Source organism: Dendrobates tinctorius, unplaced genomic scaffold (assembly GCF_039654945.1).
Source record: "Dendrobates tinctorius isolate UK_male_01 unplaced genomic scaffold, ASM3965494v1 ptg000041l, whole genome shotgun sequence".
In the NCBI taxonomy this organism is placed as follows: domain Eukaryota; kingdom Metazoa; phylum Chordata; class Amphibia; order Anura; family Dendrobatidae; genus Dendrobates; species Dendrobates tinctorius.
The window spans coordinates 1125787-1144984 of NW_027361709.1; the positions used below are offsets into that span (position 1 = coordinate 1125787).

The 19198-nt window shown below is 42.1% G+C and overlaps 2 protein-coding genes across 3 annotated transcripts in view; one reads left to right on the forward strand and one right to left on the reverse strand.

The window, feature by feature from the left end:
* Positions 1-19198, forward strand: part of THUMPD3 (THUMP domain 3 tRNA guanosine methyltransferase) — a 252936-nt gene that overhangs the window by 122190 nt on the left and 111548 nt on the right. The gene's annotated exons all lie outside the window — the stretch shown is intronic.
* The window catches only part of SRGAP3 (SLIT-ROBO Rho GTPase activating protein 3), a 106041-nt gene that overhangs the window by 12529 nt on the left and 74314 nt on the right, over positions 1-19198 (reverse strand). The window contains exons 9-12 of one of the 2 annotated variants that reach the window (XM_073574932.1): positions 10159-10356; positions 4395-4479; positions 4250-4277; positions 3817-3919 (exon numbers count right to left, since the gene is read on the reverse strand). In XM_073574932.1, coding sequence (XP_073431033.1) covers positions 3817-3919; positions 4250-4277; positions 4395-4479; positions 10159-10356 — 414 coding nt within the window. The remainder of the gene's footprint in view (positions 1-3816; positions 3920-4249; positions 4278-4394; positions 4480-10158; positions 10357-19198) is intronic. The other variant, XM_073574933.1, reaches the window with a different exon arrangement.

The window sequence follows — 19198 nt, forward strand, 5'->3', positions numbered from 1 at the left end:
CTGGTACATCGCTAAGTGTGATAGTACCTTTAGGATCACCATCCTCCTCTCCTGAAATATCCCTCACTGCTGGGAGACCCAGCTGCATCCTCCTTGTAATTCTCCACCTGTGACCTTCTATTTTTATCCATTCTAAGAGGTCACTGCCCCAAAAATATAAGCAGACTTCTCCTGAAATACTCTGCGTAGCTGGAAGCCTGCAGGCAGTTTCTGACCAACCTCTTCCCATTATCTGGCTCACACATGTATGAATGGACATGAATCAAGTGCAAATAAAGAATTCAGTAGTAAATCTGAAATGCTGCCCCATCTTATCTGGCAGTCAACGCAAAAAATGGAAAAGATTCGCCAGGCATGGCATGGCTAACTAGTTAACAGCACAAGACGCTTTTCTGGCTGTGGAGACACGGCGTCCTCCTGAGAGACTGCTCCAGACGTAGATGACATGAAAAACAGCATCTCAGAGCAGAGCATCTGGCAGAATGCAGGGCAGATATGTCCAATTGTACTGGGGATATCTACTGCCATGGCCCTTACTGTTAGATTCTTTCCACAGCTGAGGGTATCTTACAACTATTTGAAAGAATAATAATTGTATCCAATCTCTGTGTGACGAACCCAACGCAGCACAAATCTCTCCTACCCTCTTATTGTGATACATTTTACTTGCACTGATACATGGTAACATTCCTGGGTAGTTAAAGGGGTGACATGTCAGAAAACCCCAGACACTTAAAGGCAATTGCATTACTCCCTCCACTAGGGGGCAAATTATCAGCACTTAAAGGGGTTGTCCGGGCTTTTCACATAATCTCAGTACATATCTGGGCTGCAGAATTATGACAATAAGTAATTTACTTTCTGTCACTAGTTTGCACGGTTTTCAAGATATTCTTAACAGAACGTCCAAGGGGGGGTGTTATGGCATTGAAATGAGAACTAGTTGTAACCTCTTACTCTACTTCAAACATGCCCTCTATAGCAACAACCCCACCCTCCATAGCTACAGGCCCTCCCCGTCCACATGAAGCAGCCCTCATCACACAGTAACAAATCCTCCCCCTCTGAGGAGGGAAAATCGTCCTGTATTCTGGGACAGGCTGCTCCCATCAGTATTTGTGTCATTAGAGACACAGTGCTCACACATACACTGCACCAAATCTGCTGCTGTGTGAAGACATCAGTGACACAGAGCTGTCTCATTCACACAGTAGAGGCTTTGTCACACAACAGATTACATCAGTGACTGCCATCCCCTGTGCAGATTAGAAGCTGCAGACCCCCATCACTGGCCATCAAGTCTGTTCTCACTGCTGCCAGCAGCCTGGGACAGTGAGGGAAGGAATTACTGATAATGAGTTATGTATTGTAATCATGGAGTGGCCCAGAATACAGGACGATTTTCACTCCTCACTAGTTTCACTTTCCATAGATCACTGTTCAGTGTGTGTCTCGGGGAGGAGCAGCTGCTCCCTGCAGTGAGGCTGCTAGAGGGGGAGGATTTGTTACTGTGTGATGAGGGCTGCTTCATGTGGACAGGGAGGGCCTGTAGCTATGGAGGGTGGGGTTGTTGCTATAGAGGGCATGTTTGGAGTAGAGTAGGAGGTTACGACTAGTTCTCATTTCAATGCCATAACACACACCCCCTTGGACGTTCTGTTCAGAATATCTAGAAAACCGTGTAAACTAGTGACAGAAAGTAAATTACTTATTGTCATAATTCTGCAGCCCAGATATGTACTGAGATTATGTGAAAAGCCCGGACAACCCCTTTAACTGGAAAAACCTATTTAATTATAACCAGTGATCAGCAAATGCAAATATTTCCAACAAATTAGATTTGTTACGAATCGCAAGTACTAGAAGCCTCCACTTGCCGTAAAACGCGTGCAACACTCTGAGACCTCATAGGACTGTATCCAACCCTTTCAAACTCTATAACGCAAACATAGCCTTGAAGAGAACCTGTCAGCAGGATTGTGCATAGTCACCTACACACAGTGTCAGGTCAGCACCGTTATACTGAATAAAATGATACCTTGGTTGATGAAATCCGTCTTGCTGTTTCTTAATCTTTATTTTCAGTTTTGCGTTAATGATATACTCGTGCCCTAAGGCCTCTTTCACACTTCAGTTTTTTACAATCAGTCACAATCCGCCACAATCCGCCAGGTTTTGAAAAAAACGGATCCTCAATTTTCTTTTGAGGATCCGTTTTTTCCCCATTGACTTCCATTAATGGCGGATTGTGACGGATTGCCGTCCGTTGCATCCGTTTTTTTGAGGATCCGCCAAAAGTTGCTGTCCGTCACCATCCTCAAAGATTTCAAAACGGAGCTTGCAACGTTTTTTCCTCTGGCGGATCCTCCAGACACTCATTTAACCCGAAATTCTTTATGGGTGCCGGACAAAAAAAAAATCTCTCTCTCCTGCGATTCCTTTATAATTCTTCATTTGTCGGATCCGTCAAAAAAAACGGACAGGTGGCATCCGTTGTCATCAGTACTAAAACGGATCCGCCATCCGTCCTTTTGGCGGATTTTGACTGATGCAAAAAACTGAAGTGTGAAAGAGGCCTAAGGCGGGGTTGGTGTATGTGGTACTCTGATTAGATATTCATAATGGAGACTGCTGACAGGTCTCTGATCCCTCACTGACCTGCCCCCTAGTTTGCATAATGAATACCAGCACATACTGAATGAAAAAAAAAAAATGCTTCTGCAGATAGGTGGCGGCCGTGGCAGCATAATCGCATGTTTACTGTGCACTTAACCCCTTTTGCTTATTGAATGGAACAAGGAAAAAAAAAAGGAAATTTGAAAATGGCGCCCTCTGTGCCTGCACAGTAGCAGCTATCGGTGTGAATAGAGATCAAATAGCCTCTGTTGCTCAAGCGGCGTCATCTTGCTGGAGAAGAAAAATAAATGTCCTCCTCCAAGATGGTGCCTGCCAAGCAGATGGTAACCATTCTTCACTGCTGTGTTGTCACATCCTGTCTGTAATGTTTATACAGTGTTTTATGGATTTTCTACCTATATCTATGGTTTGAGTTGTGACGTCCTCTCACTATCCAGATTCACCCACAATGCTGCTGCATTCCCTGCCTTGGCTTTTATAGAGGCTATGATAATTCCTCCTGAATGGCTGTGTTGCACCATGTGATGTAATAGCTGCAAGGCATTATGGGCAAGCCTGCACAGTTGCACCTGCATCTGGCTGATGCAATAGTCTGCATTATATAAAATTACGGTGGACTCTGATTTGGCGATTTGTGCAAATTGAAGTTCAAATTTTCAATATTGCTGGGTTCAGTGAATTTTCTAAAATTCAACATGAATTCGATTATCGTGAAGTCGATTTGCTCATCTCTAAATGTAACCATATCATCCCCATCCCCTGGGACCTAGTAATGATGATGGGAATGATTTCTAAGCTCTTCTGCTGAGGACATCGCTTATTGTGAAGGGTTTCTATATCGTCTCCTGGGGATTTCTTGCACAGATCAGTCATCCGGCAGCTCCTCTCTGTACAGATCTGATCTGAGAGCTGCGCTGCCCTCATGGGCAATTACAGCACATCACCATGGACCGCACAAAACAAGCAGATTCTGGAAAATGTCTGGAACGGGGAAATGACATTGATGTCACTGTTGTAACTAACCCATGTCCTCAAAAGCAGAAACCTATAGGAGAGCGTTAGAAAGGAGGCACAGAGGCTGAGAGGAGGAGCACACAGAGTGGTAGGTGAGGAGGAAGCCGTGCTGAGAGAGTCACAGGCGCAGCAGCAGACTCCGATCCACACAGCGACCGCCAGTACCTGGATGAACTGCTCCATATTCCCATTAAAGAGCATGTGGCTATAAAGGGAGCGAGGTCGGGGCTTCCTCATTTTCTGAGGTTTAGGGGGAAGACTCGGGGGCCTGGGGGAAATGGAATAATGTGTCAATGCTGAGAAAAACGGTGATGCAACAACATTGGAGACAGGACTACTACAAAATGGAAAGATAGGCTACAGCAATGCTGAGACAAACTACAACTATAGCAAAATCCGATGGATGGCAACAACATAATAGAAGGTGGACAAAACTAAATTAAAGTAGAAGACAACCAAAACCAGGGTAACTGCGGCAAGACATATGACAGCACATCTGAGGGTGACTGAACACTACCGCTATGCAGATCCATAATACACCGATCCCACTGATTTATCATTGGGGCCATTGAATTCCAGAAGTCCATTTAGTGCTCACCTTGTGGTTCCATAGTTTGCTCTCTCCCCTGATAAAAATAAAGAAACATTATTCATATGGTACAGAGGTGAAGACAAAGATTTATAAAAGACCATACTGCAAAGGCAAAGTCACCCCAAGTGTAAGATAACTCAATGCCACTTACCTTCTCCCAGCGCTTGTTTCAGAAGATCATGTTTAGCTTGTAGCTTGGTGATCAGATTACTACCATTCAAATATTCCTTAAATTTCTGAAATAAAGATAAAAATAAATATATAGTATTATAGTAGTTATATTATTGTACATATGAACAGTATTATAGTAGTTATATTCTTGTACATAGGAGCAGTATTATAGTAGTTATATTCTTGTACATAGGGAGCAGTATTATAGTAGTTATATTCTTGTACATAGGGAGCAGTATTATAGTAGTTGTATTCTTGTACATAGGGGGGCAGTATTATAGTAGTTATATTCTTGTACATAGGAACAGTATTATAGTAGTTATATTCTTGTACATGGGGAGCAGTATTATAGTAGTTATATTCTTGTACATAGGGGGCAGTATTATAGTAGTTATATTCTTGTACATAGGGTGCAGTATTATAGTAGTTATACTCTGGTACATAGGGAGCAGTATTCTAGTAGTTATATTCTTGTACATAGGGGGCAGTATTATAGTAGTTATATTCTTGTACATAGGGGGCAGTATTATAGTATACTCTTGTACATAGGGGCAGTATTATAGTAGTTATATTCTTATACATAGAGGGCAGTATTATAGTAGTTATATGCTTGCACATAGGGGCAATATTATAGTAGCTATATTATTGTACATAGGGAGCAGTATTATAGTAGTTATATTCTTGTACATAGGGGCAGTATTATAGTAGTTATATTCTTGTACATAGGAACAGTATTATAGTAGTTATATTCTTGTACATAGGGAGCAGTATTATAGTAGTTATATTCTTGTACATAGGGGGCAGTATTATACAGTTGTGGCCAAAAGTATCGACACCCCTGCAATTCTGTCAGATAATACTCAGTTTCTTCCTGAAAATGATTGCAAACACAAATAAATTCTTTGGTATTATTATCTTCATTTAATTTGTCTTAAATGAAAAAACACAAAAGAGAATGAAGCAAAAAGCAAAACATTGATCATTTCACACAAAACTCCAAAAATGGGCCAGACAAAAGTATTGGCACCCTCAGCCCAATACTTGGTTGCACAATCTTTAGCCAAAATAACTGCGACCAACCGCTTCCGGTAACCATCAATGAGTTTCTTACAATGCTCTGCTGGAATTTTAGACCATTCTTATTTGGCAAACTGCTCCAGGTCCCTGATATTAGAAGGTGCCTTCTCCAAACTGTCATTTTTAGATCTCGCCACAGGTGTTCTATGGGATTCAGGTCTGCACTCATTGCTGGCCACCTTAGAAGTCTCCAGTGCTTTCTCTCAAACCATTTTCTAGTGCTTTTGAAGTGTGTTTTGGGTCATTGTCCTGCTGGAAGACCCATGACCTCTGAGGGAGACCCAGCTTTCTCACACTGGGCCCTACATTATGCTGCAAAATTTGTTGGTAGTCTTCAGACTTCATAATTCCATGCACACGGTCAAGCAGTCCAGTGCCAGAGGCAGCAAAGCAACCCCAAAACATCAAGGAACCTCCGCCATGTTTGACTGTAGGGACCTTGTTCTTTTCTTTGAATGCCTCTTTTTTTCTCCTGTAAACTCTATGCTGATGCCTTTGCCCAAAAAACTCTACTTTTGTCTCATCTGACCAGAGAACATTCTTCCAAAATGTTTTAGGCTTTTTCAGGTAAGTTTTGACAAACTCCAGCCTGGCTTTTTTATGTCTTGGGGTAAAGGGCCTGTCACACTAAGCGATATCGCTAGCAATATCGCTATAACGTCACTGGTTTTTGTGACGTTACAGCGATATTGCTAGCGATATCGCTATGTCTGATACTTACCCCGCTGGTTATCGCTGATCGCGCGAGAACGTCCTGGACTGTTTCTCGTCGTCAGCTTCCTGCTGGGGCTTCCTGCTGTGACGACGAGCGACGCGGGCGGGAGGACGTCAGGATCGCCTCGTCTGACACGTAAGTAGCGACCCCCGACCCCTGCGATGTCGCTGGTGAGATCTGCCTGTGTGGCAGCTCACTAGCGACCACTTAGCGATGTACCAGCGATCCTGACCGCGTCATATCGCTGGTCGGGATCGCTGGTACATCGCTAAGTGTGACAGTACCTTAAGAAGTGGGGTCTTCCTGGGTCTCCTACCATACAGTCCCTTTTCATTCAGACGCCGACGGATAGTACGGGTTGACACTGTTGTACCCTCGGTTTGCAGGGCAGCTTGAACTTGTGTGGATGTTAGTCGAGGTTCTTTATCCAACATCCGCACAATCTTGCGTTGAAGTCTCTTGTCAATTTTTCTTTTCCGTCCACATCTAGGGAGGTTAGCCACAGTGCCATGGGCTTTAAACTTCTTGATGACACTGCGCACGGTAGACACAGGAACGTTCAGGTCTTTGGAGATGGACTTGTAGCCTTGAGATTGCTCATGCTTCCTCACAATTTGGTTTCTCAAGTCCTCAGACAGTTCTTTGGTCTTCTTTCTTTTCTCCATGCTCAATGTGGTACACACAAGGACACAGGACAGAGGTTGAGTCAACTTTAATCCATGTCAACTGGCTGCAAGTGTGATTTAGTTATTGCCAACACCTGTTAGGTGCCACAGGTAAGTTACAGGTGCTGTTAATTACACAAATTAGAGAAGCATCACATGATTTTTCGAACAATGCCAATACTTTTGTCCACCCTCTTTTTTATGTTTGGTGTGGAATTATATCCAATTTGGCTTTAGGACAATTCTTTTTGTGTTTTTTCATTTAAGACAAATTAAATGAAGATAATAATACCAAAGAATTTGTGTTTGCAATCATTTTCAGGAAGAAACTGAGTATTATCTGACAGATTTGCAGGGGTGTCAATACTATTGGCCACAACTGTAGTAGTTATATTCTTGTACATAGGAGCAGTATTATAGTAGTTATATTCTTGTACATAGGAGCAGTATTATAGTAGTTATATTCTTGTACATAGTAGGCAGTATTATAGTAGTTATATTCTTGTACATAGGGGGCAGTATTATAGTAGCTATTTTCTTGTACATAGGGGGCAGCATTATAATAATTATATTCTTGTATATAGGAGGCAGTATTATAGTAGTTATATTCTTGTATATAGGAGCAGTATTATAGTAGTTATATTCTTGTATATAGGAGCAGTATTATAGTAGTTATATTCTTGTATACAGGAGCAGTATTTATAGTAGTTATATTCTTGTACACAGGGGGCAGTATTATAGTAGTTATATTCTTGTACATAGGGGGCTGTTATGAATGGGTCACCGAGGACAAAAAACCTAAAACAAGCTAAGCCCCAGAAAAACCAGAGAGGTTGGTAACTATGCAGACTGCAGATCCCTGATCCTAACCACACAACTAGCAGCAGCTGTGGAGCGTACCTACGATGAACCTAGACGCCTCGTCACGGCCGGAGGACTAAATAAGCCTAAAGCAAGAAAAGGGGAAAACTAACTGCCCCAGAGCAGACCCCAAAGGAATAGACAGCCCCCACACATGTATTGACGGTGAAAAGATGAAAACACAAACACAGGCTGGAAAATAGGCTGAGCAAACCATGGGGCCCAAACTAACTAGAGAGGAGAGAAAAGGAAAGACACTGTCTGCAATCTGCCCAAAACCCTACAAAATAATGTCCCACACTTCTGATAACAAAATTAACCCTGAAGTCACTAGACTTCTCCCACTATATCAGCACTCTGAAATATTCTGAGTCAGAGCAAAAAGAGGCCTACCTAATAAGGGACAAAAAGCAAATTGGCAAATACAGATAAATAAGAGTGGAAACTCAGCACAGCCCCAGCCGGGGCTGGCTGACCACACAAAAAACTGAATAGAACAACAAAATCAAGTGTGAACATTAGCAGAAAACTTAGCTTGAGCTGACTGGAACAGAGCTGAGAACCAAGACCTGACAAGCAGAAGGAATCACCAGCACCAAAGTAGGGCGTCGGCTGTCTTAAATCCAATCTGAGATTCCTGAGGTCCAATCGTCATCCTCATTATCAGGTGGCAGATCTCTACTGAATAAATCAGCCTCACTACCTCCTGTTACCACCAGAGGGAGCCTGGAAGGAGAGCTCACAACTGGTAGACCAGAAAATGAACTCACAACAGGGGGCAGTATTATAGTAGTTATGTTCTTGTTCATAGGGGCAGTATTATAGTAGTTATATTCTTGTACATAGGGGGCAGTATTATAGTAGTTATATTCTTGTATATAGGGGCAGTATTATAGTAGTTATATTCTTGTACATAGGGGCAGTATTATAGTAGTTATATTCTTGTATATAGGAGCAGTATTATAGTAGTTATATTCTTGTACATAGGAACAGTATTATAGTAATATTCTTGTACATAGGGGCAGTATTATAGTAGTTATATTCTTGTATATAGGGGCAGCATTATAGTAGTTATATTCTTGTATATAGGAGCAGTATTATAGTAGTTATATTCTTGTACATAGGGGCAGTATTATAGTAGTTATATTCTTGTATATAGGGGCAGCATTATAGTAGTTATAATATTGTGCATAGGAATAGTATTATAGTAGTTATATTCTTGTACATAGGAGCATTATTATAGTAGTTTTATAGTAGTTATATTCTTGTATATAGGGGCAGTATTATAGTAGTTATATTCTTGTACATAGGGGCAGTATTATAGTAGTTATATTCTTGTATATAGGAGCAGTATTATAGTAGTTATATTCTTGTATATAGGAGCAGTATTATAGTAGTTATATTCTTGTATATAGGAGCAGTATTATAGTAGTTATATTCTTGTATATAGGAGCAGTATTGTAGTTATATTCTTGTACATAGGGGCAGTATTATAGTAGTTATAATATTGTACATAGGAACAGTATTATAATAGTTATATTCTTGTACATAGGAGCAGTATTATAGTAGTTTTATAGTAGTTATATTCTTGTATATAGGAGCAGTATTATAGTAGATGTATTCTTGTACATAGGGGTAGTATTATAGTAGTTATATTCTTGTACATAGGGGCAGTATTATAATAGTTATATTCTTGTACATAGGGGCAGTATTATAGTAGCTATATTCGTGTACATAGGGGCAGTATTATATTAGTTATATTCCTGTACATATAGACAGTATTATAGTAGTTATATTCTTGTACATAGGAGCAGTATTATAGTAGTTATATTCTTGTACATAGGGGCAGTATTATAGTAGTTATATTCTTGCATATAAGGGGTAGTATTATAGTAGTTATATTCTTGTACATAGGAGCAGTATTATAGTAGTTATATTCTTGTACATAGGGGCAGTATTATAGTAGTTTTATTCTTGTATATAGGGGCAGTATTATAACAATTATATTCTTGTATATAGGGGCAGTATTACAGTACTTGTACAGTATAATGTGAGGATAATTACTGCTGCAGACAGGTCAATAATAATTTGTATGGAATTGCCTATAAATCTCATGGTATCTTCCTTCGGGAACGTACTTCCTAAATTGGAATATTCTGGATGAATCACATCTGGGAATATATTACATTACCTCCTCTATTATACTGCTGGATATTATCGCTGGGATATGTGATATTGTGCAGGCGCACAATCTGGCTTATGTAACTAGAATTGTGTTCAGCATATGACCTGGAGGAATTGAATTTTCTCTTCTTCCTCACGGCCATTACTATATCATTTTTCTTGGGATTATAATTGATCTATTACATTGGGCCATAAAGCATTGGGTGAAAATGACGCCATTAAATGAGACGAGCGTCTCTTACTGAGAAGTAGAAGCTCTCTGTCTCCTGCTGGTTGGCTCTTCTCTTGGAGATGTTCAGTTTGCTCATGTAGGTCTCGGAGGCAGCGGATTTGATGGATTCGGTGGAACGACTGTGCTGGAAGGCATCAGAGACGTCAAAGTCCTCGACCGTCAACATGTCCTGCAAGGTTTGCATGGTGGCATCCAGGGTCTTCCTCACCTGCCCAACAGATACAATTTGTGGGATCAGATAAGGTCACGTACAAGTGATTTACTATAAACAGCCAATGTTACGTAAAGAATCTCCATGAAAGCTGCAATGGGGGCCATATTGGTTGTCCCCCAACTTTCACAGAGTGCTGGGCTGCAAATCTGCCTGGTTATGTAGAAATACAGGACAAGACATGGCTGAACGGAATCATCATTAACTTGACAGATGAGGACGATTCAAGGACTTAAAGTAATTTTATATGCAAAACAAAGCGCACAATTGTGTCAAGGCAGAGAGCGGGATTGATAGCGGCTGCTCCGGGGCACAACTCTGTTTAATCACCTCATCTGCCAACTCTATTAACACGAAAACCGAAGGAGGAGGAGTTCTGTTACAATGTGAGGACATAAGAGGAGAAAGAATAGAGTGCAGGATCAGGACCGAGCAAGAGCTGCGAGGAATGAACTATTTACACAATGTATATAAAGAAGGTACAGAGTCCTGCACACAGGAACATGCTGCATTCTGCAGAACTAAAGTCTGTGACACAGAATGATACTTTGTAGCATTAATAGCAACATCTAGCAACACAGAATATTGCAGGACACTATATACCATTATGTGAAGCAGAATACCGGTTTCTGACATTATTTTCTTGTACTATTTAATGGTTGCCGTTTCAGTGAATATAAAAAACTAATATTTTAGCATAGAAATCAAAAAGTCAAAAGCGCACAAATCCCATGTTGCTACTTTATACTGAGTGTTTGTCATCCCAGACTTAGATTCACAGTTACACTGCTAAGAACTGCTGTATAATATCCTCCTTGGTGCTGTTGTAGTTTTATTAAATGTTTTCTCATTTGTTACCCCAAAAATGTATTCACAGCAACACTTTTAGATCCTGCTGTATAATGTCCTCCATCTTTCCGTTTTCTAGTAAGTGTTGTAGCAATGCTAGGTAACCTTGGGTTAAATCCTAGCTCTGCCGTCTGTGATTAGTACATCCTGGCTAGCACTCCATATAAACAGTCTCACAGTCTATGTGAGTCAGTCTGCTGGGGAGGCTGAGCACACTGGATGTGTTTTAAAGTTGAAGAATGAAACAAGCCAGAATTTCTCTGACAACAATAACCACAGGCCGTGTGCACCAAACTGCAAGTATTAGTGGTTGCTATGGATGGTAACAGTTTTGTTTGACCAAGCTGGGGCTAGCTCTGTAGTGTCTGAAGTGTATACTGTTTAGTTAGCACCTGTACAAGGCTAGGAATTTATGCTCATTATTTTGTGGTTTTGGTGCTGTGCAACACAATAAAAACTGCACTTGTTTGGACCAAAACTGCATTGCCTGTGTGAACACTACCTAAGGCCTAATGCCTATCAGAGTGAGTGAAGCCCTACAATTGGTGGCTGTAATGTGGGCGTGAAGTCCCAAAGGACACAGCTGATTGCAGTGTCCTGATAAAGGCAGCTACATCATAGTCAATCACATTCTGAAAGCATGGAGGAACTTGTTAAGCAAGTAGACCAGGTGCAGCAAGAGCAGCAGCAGATACAGCACTAGACCCAACAGGAAACCAACAACCTTCTGATCCAGCAGTATCAAATGCAGCAACAGTAGTTAAAGCAGCAGCTGTTTCAGCAGCATCAGATGGCTCTCTTGGCAGAAACTATCCAGGACAGGGAGACGACAGCATCACTTGCCAGCCAAAGTGAAGGTATCCTGGTGAGGCAAATGGTATGGCAGGTCTTACAGAAGATGACTCTGGAGTACAACGATGTTGAGGCTTTCCTGACTCTTTTTAAAAGGGTGGCAGACAGAGATAAACTGCTTGCAGAGCAATGGGAAGAGGTCCTAGCTCAATATCTTACAAGGGAATTGCAGAAAGTGTACTTACAAGCTTGCCCTATAGGATGCCAAGGAGTATGATAAGCTCGAGGCAGAGATTGTGTCACGTTTGGGAGTCATCCTGGAAGTCTGAGCACAACAGATCTACCTCTGGCATTACCAAAGGGACAACTCTCCTCTGTCCTCCTGTTACACCTGGTGCAAACATGGTTACAGCCTGAGACCTGTTCCTCAGCACAAATGCTGGAAAGAGTGGTGGTGTTGGACCGGTTTATTCACTCACTCCCGAAGCCGGTGCAAACTAGGTTGCCCAGGGAGATCCAGAGAATGCGGATAACTTGGTGGGCCTGGTAAAGAGGTACTCGGTTGTGGAGAACTCCCTGACTCGTCAAGAGAACCTGAGTTCACCTGTCAGGAATACACAGAAGAAGGGGCCCAAGATCACCTCTTAAGAACACCCTAGGTCCCATGAGGGGTGAGATCATCTGTTGGAGGTGTCGGGCATATATCAGCCAACTGTCCCCTGACCTTTGAGCCAATGGGCTGCTCCATAGGCTGGCACTGCGCCTACTTTGCCTGACCTGCCTGCAGAACTGTTCCTCATCATGGCGAGGGGCCCCATGTGTGCCAAGCAACGGTGAATGGGGTGCAAGTGACTGATCTCCTGGACTCTGCCAGTCCCCAGAAAGGTGGTGAACATTAGGTGTATCCACGGAGACATCAAAAACTTTCCTGTGGCCCAGGTCAACATATGCACAAATGATGGATCCTTCATGGGAGTGGTCAAAGACTTACTGCATTGTCATCAGACGTGACTTTCCATTCTTCTGGGACTTATGAGCTAAAGCTGTAGCAAAGTCAAAGAGAAAATGAGGATTCTAGCATCCTCTTGATGAGAGGATGAGATTAAAACATGACTTTTAATGATGGTAACATTTAAAATGGAAAAAAATGTAGGGGAAGAAGGAGGGAAGTGGTGGGGGGAATTAGGACATCTGTCTGCGCGTTTCAAGCTCAGGGCTGCATTTTTTCTCAAGGCCCTAGAGGAAAAATACAGGGTCATCCCGAGTGAGACAATTTAAGCTAGGGGATAGGGTACTTGTGTTAGTGGCCACCGGGGAGAACAGGTTCTTTACCAAGTGGCAGGGGTTCTATAAAGGTGGTGGACAAAGTGGGAGAGGTAAACTACAAAGCACACCAACCAAAGAAATGGAAGCCCTTTCCCCATATATTTTGGCAACCTAATGAAACTGGAAAAGTAAAGGCAGGTTCTTTATGTTACTAGGTTACCCTTGTGTCATTAAGCATGAGCCTCCTGTTTGGGTCAGTTTAAAACAAAGGTGGCTTTGGACAGAGGATGATGGTTTGTACCAGTGCCAGGTAGGCTAGGGTTAAATCCTAGCTTTGATTAGTGCCCCTGGTTAGCCCTGCATATAACCAGGCTTAGCTGTTCATCTAAGTCAGTCTGCTGGGGAAGCCAAGTAGACTGAATGTCTCTTAATGTTGAAATAAGAAACAAGGCAGAATCTCTTTAAGGCTGTGTGCCCACGATGCGATTTTTAAGCGTTTTTGCCACGATTTTCGGTGCGAAAACGCCGCAAAAACGTTTAAAAATCTTGTACAGAACGCACCCCATTCATTCCTATGGCATTCCGCACATGCTGTGCTAATGCTGCGCTTTTTTCCGCAGCGGAATCGCATCGCGGAAAAAATCGCAGCATGCTCATTCTTTTATGCGGAATCGCAAAGAATTGCCGCGATTCCGCACCCATAGGAATGCATGAGAATCGCTTACTTCCCGCATGTGGCTATGCCCACCATGCGCAAAGTTAAGCGTCTCATGTGCGGTTGGTACCCACGGTGTGGAGGAGAGGAGACTGTCCTCCAGGCCGTGGGTACCATAGCCCTGTAATAAAAAGAATTAAAAAATCGGGGTATATTTACCTTCCGACGTCCCGTGCTGCCTTCCTGGGCCACAGCGTTCCCAGTAATGCCTTGCGGCAAGGTCCTGTAATGACGTAGTCTCGCGTGACTCTAGCGGTCTCGTGAGCAACGTCATCACAGGTCTCGCAAGGCATCGCTGGGAACGGGAGCGTCGCTGAGACTGCGCGGGACGTCGGAAGGTAAATATACCCCGATTTATTATTTTTTACATTCTTTCTTTTACTATTGATGCCGCATAGGTGGCCTCAATAGTAAAAACCTGGTCACACTTGTCAAACACTATGTTTGACGAGAGTGACCAACCTGTCAATCACTTTCCAAGCGATGCTTCAAATCGCTTGGAAAGTGCTTGAATATCGCACGCGAAAATCGCGGCAAAATCGCGATCATAATCGTGGAAAAAAATGCGCGATTTCTGAGAAGGAGTCCGGTTTTCAGTGTCCGGATTTAAACGCAACGTGGGCACATAGCCTGAGAAGAGTCTGCACAGACACAGCACACTGCAAGTATCAGTGGTTGCTATGGTCAAAAGCAGTTTTTTTTTACTGAACCGAGGCTAACTCAGCAGTGTCTGAAGTATTCAGGGTCTGCACAGTTTAGTTAGCACATGGACAAGGTTAGGGATTTATGTTTGAGTTTGTTTTGGTGCAATGCACCCTGAACGTGTTTGACCCAAAACTGCACTGCCTATGTGAATGCTACCTAACACCTACCTTGGAGAGTGATTCCATAAAGTGTTTCATCTCACTAAAGTGCTGGATTCACAGCTAAATTCTTCAGTCCTGCAGTATAATGTCCTTCATGCTGCAACTTTCTAGTAAGCGTTTTATCCCACCCCAGTGCTGAATACACCGTCAACTCTGCTCAGTACTGCTATATACTGTCCTCTAAGTTGCTCAGTACTGATGTATAATGTCCTCTCTGGTGCTGCTGCTTTCTAATAAATGTTTTATCTCACCCGAGAGATAGATTCACACCGACACTTGTAAGTCCTCCTGTATATTTTCCATGTTGCAGATTTCTATTAAGTGTTTTAAGCCCCAAGGGTGGTTTGCACGTTCATGACCGGGCCAATTTTTACAATTCTGACCATGACCACTGTCCCTTTATGAGGTTATAACTCTGAAACGCTTCCATGGATCCCGGTGATTCTGACACTGTTTTCTCATGATATATTGTACTTCATGATAGTGGTAAAATTTCATTCATATAACTTGCGTTTATTTATGAAAAAAACGGAAATTTGTCGAAAATTTTGAAAATTTTGCAATTTTCCAAATTTGAATTTTTATGCCCTTAAATCACAGAGATACGGCACACAAAAAACTTAATAAATAACATTTCCCACATGTTTACTTTACATCAGCACAATTTTGGAACCTAATTTTTTTTTTGTTAGGAAGTTATAAGGGTTAAAAATTGACCAGCGATTTCTCATTTTTACAACACCATTTTATTTTTACGGACCACATCACATTTGAAGCCACTTTGAGGGGTCTATATAATAGAAAATACCCAAAAGTGACACCATTCTAAAAACTGCACCCCTTTTAGGTGCTCAAAACCACATTCAAGAAGTTTATTAACCCTTTAGGTGCGTCACAGGAATTTTTTGAATATTTAAAAAAAAAAAACTTAACTTTTTTTCACAAAAAAAATATTTCAGGTTCATTTTTTTTTATTTTACCAAGGGTAACAGGAGAAATTGGACTACAAAAGTTATTGTGCAATTTGTCCTGAGTACGCTGATACCTGATATGTGGGGGGGAACCACTGTTTCGGCGCATGGCAGACCTCAGAAGGGAAGGAGCGCCGTTTGACTTTTTCAGTGCAAAATTGGCTGGAATTCAGATCGGACGTCATGTCGCATTTGGAGAGCCCCTGATGTACCTAAACAGTGGAAACCCCCCACAAGTGACCCCATTTTGGAAACTAGACCACCCCAAGGAACTTATCTAGATATGTGGTGAGAACTTTGAACCCACAAGGGCTTCACAGAAGTTTATAACGTACAGCGGTACAATTAAAAAATCATATTTTTTCCACAAAAATGATCTTTTCACCCCCAATTTTTATTTTTCCAAGGGTAACAGGACCCTAAAAGTTATTGTGCAATTTGTCCTGAGTATGCTGATACCCCATATGTGGGTGTAAATGACTATTTGGGCGCATGGCAGAGCTCGGAAGGGAAGCAGCGCCATTTGACGTTTTTGGCTGGAATTGAGATCGGACACCATGTCGCGTTTGGAAAGCCCGATGTACTAAAACAGTAGAAACCCCCCACAAATGACACCATTTTGGAAACTAGACCACCCAAGGAACTTATCTAGATGTGTGGTGAGAGCTTTGAACCCCCAAGGGCTTCACAGAAGTTTATAACATACAGCCGTACAATTAAAAAATCATATTTTTTCCAAAAAATGATCTTTTCACCCTCAATTCTTATTTTTCCAAGGGTAACAGGACCCTAAAAGATATTGTGCAATTTGTCCTGAGTGCGCTGATACCCCACATGTGAGGGTAAACCACTATTTGGGTGCATGGCAGAGCTCGGAAGGGAAGCAGCGCCATTTGACGTTTTTGGCTGGAATTGAGATCGGACACCATGTCGCGTTTGGAAAGCCCGATGTACTAAAACAGTAGATACCCCCCACAAATGACACCATTTTGGAAACTAGACCACCCAAGGAACTTATCTAGATGTGTGGTGAGCACTTTGAACCCCCCAGTGCTTCACAGAAGTTTATAACGACCGGGCGTGAAAATAAAAATATCGTATTTTTTCAACAAACATCATCTTTTAGTCCCCATTTTTTTTATTTTCCCAAGGGTAACAGGAGAAATTGGACCCCAAAAGTTGTTGTCCAATTTGTCCTGAGTACGCTGACACCCCATATGTGGGAGAAAACTACTGTATGGACACACGTCGGGGCTCGGAAGGGAAGTAGTGACATTTTGGAATGCAGACTTTGATGGAATGGTCCGCAGGTGTCATGTTGCCTTTGGAGAGCCCCTAATGTACCTAAACAGTGGAAACTCCCCACAAATGACCCCATTTTGGAAACTAGACCCCCTAAGGAACTTATCTAGATGTGTGGTGAGCACTTTGAACCCCCAAGGGCTTCACAGAAGTTTATAATGCCCAGGCATGAAAATAAAAAAAATCGTATTTTTTCCACAAACATGATCAATTAGTCTCCAATTTTTTTTATTTTCCCAAGGGTAACAGGAGAAATTGGACCCCAAAAGTTGTTGTCCAATTTGTTCTGAGTACCCTGATACCTCATATGTGGGAGAAAACTACTGTATGGGCACACGTCGGGGCTCGGAAGGGAAGTAGTGACGTTTTGGACTGCAGACTTTGATGGATTGTTCTGCGGGTGTCATGTGCGTTTGGAGAGCCCCTGATGTACCTAAACTATTGAAACTCCCCACAAGTGACCCCATTTTGGAAACTAGACCCCCCACAGAACTTATCTAGATGTGTGGTGAGCACTTTGAACCCCCAAGTGCTTCACAGAAGTTTATAATGCCTGGGCGTGAAAATAAAAAAATCATTTTTTTCCACAAAAATTATATTTTTGCCCCCAATTTTTTATTTTCCTAAGGGTAACAGGAGAAACTGGACATTTGTTTTGCAATTTGTCCTGAGTATGCTGATACCCTATATGTGGGGGTAAAACACTGTTTGGGCGCATGGCAGAGCTTGGAAGGGAAGGAGCACCATTTGACTTTTTCAACGCAGAATTGGCTGGAATTGAGATCAGACGCCATGTTGCATTTGGAGAGCACCTGATGTGCCCAAACAGTGGAAACCCCCCAATTATAACTCCAACCCTAACGCCAACACACCCCTAACCCTAATCTGAGCCCTAACCCTGGCCCTAACCCTAACGGGAAAATGGAAATAAATACATTTTTATTTTATTATTTTTCCCTAACTAAGGGGGTGATAATGGGGGGTTTGATTTACTGTTTATGGCGGTTTTTATGTTTAGCAGCTGTCACACACTAAAAGACGCTTTTTATTGTAAAAATAGCTTTTGCATCACCACATATTGAGAGCTATAATTTTTCCGTATTTTGACCCACCGAGTCATGTGAGGTCTTATTCTTTGCGGGACGAGTTGACATTTTTATTGGTACCATTTTCCGGCACGTGACATTTTTTCATCGCTTTTTATTCCGATTTTTGGGACGCAGCATGAACAAAAACCAGCGTTTCATGAATTTCTTTTGGGGGGGTGCGTTTTCACGGTTCCTCGTGCGGTAAAATTGATAAAGCCCTTTTATTCTTCGGGTCGGTACGGTTACAGCGATACCTCATTTGGGTTTTTTTTTTATGTTTTGTCGGTTTTCTGCAATGAAAACAATTTTATCTAAAAAATTATTTTTGCATCGCTTTATTCTGCGAGCTATAACTTTTTTTTATTTTTTTGCAGATGACGCTGTATGGCGGCTCGTTTTTTGCGGGACAAGCTGACATTTTCAGCGGTACCATGGATATTTATATGCGTCTTTTTGATCGCGCATTATTGCACTTTTTGTTCGGTGGTATGATAATAAATAATTATTTTTTGCTTCGTTTTTTATTTTTATTTTTTAAGGGGTTCGCTAAAGGGGTTAACTAGTAGGACAGTTTTATAGGGCGGGTCGTTACGGATGCGGTGATACCAAATATGTGTACTTTTATTGTATTTTTACCAATTTAGCGATTTTTTTTTAAAATTATTTTTACTTTTTTTTTTTAACTTTATTACATTGTCCCAGGTGGGACATGACTGTCCTGTGACAGATCGCTGATCTGTCACATCACAGATCACTGTGACAGATCAGCGATCTGTCACAGGCACTGCTGCAGACTTCCTCATGCCTGCGCTTTGCAGGCAGTGAGGAAGTCGGCTCCCTACAGGCCCCCGAAGGTCCCCGTCGCCATCTTGGATCCGGAGGCCTGTAGGGAAAGAGCACATTGCGCTGCCGTGGGGGGCTCAGGGAAACACGGAGGGAGCCCCCTCCCTGCCGATGCTTCCTTTTAACCCCCGGTACACCGCGATCGTG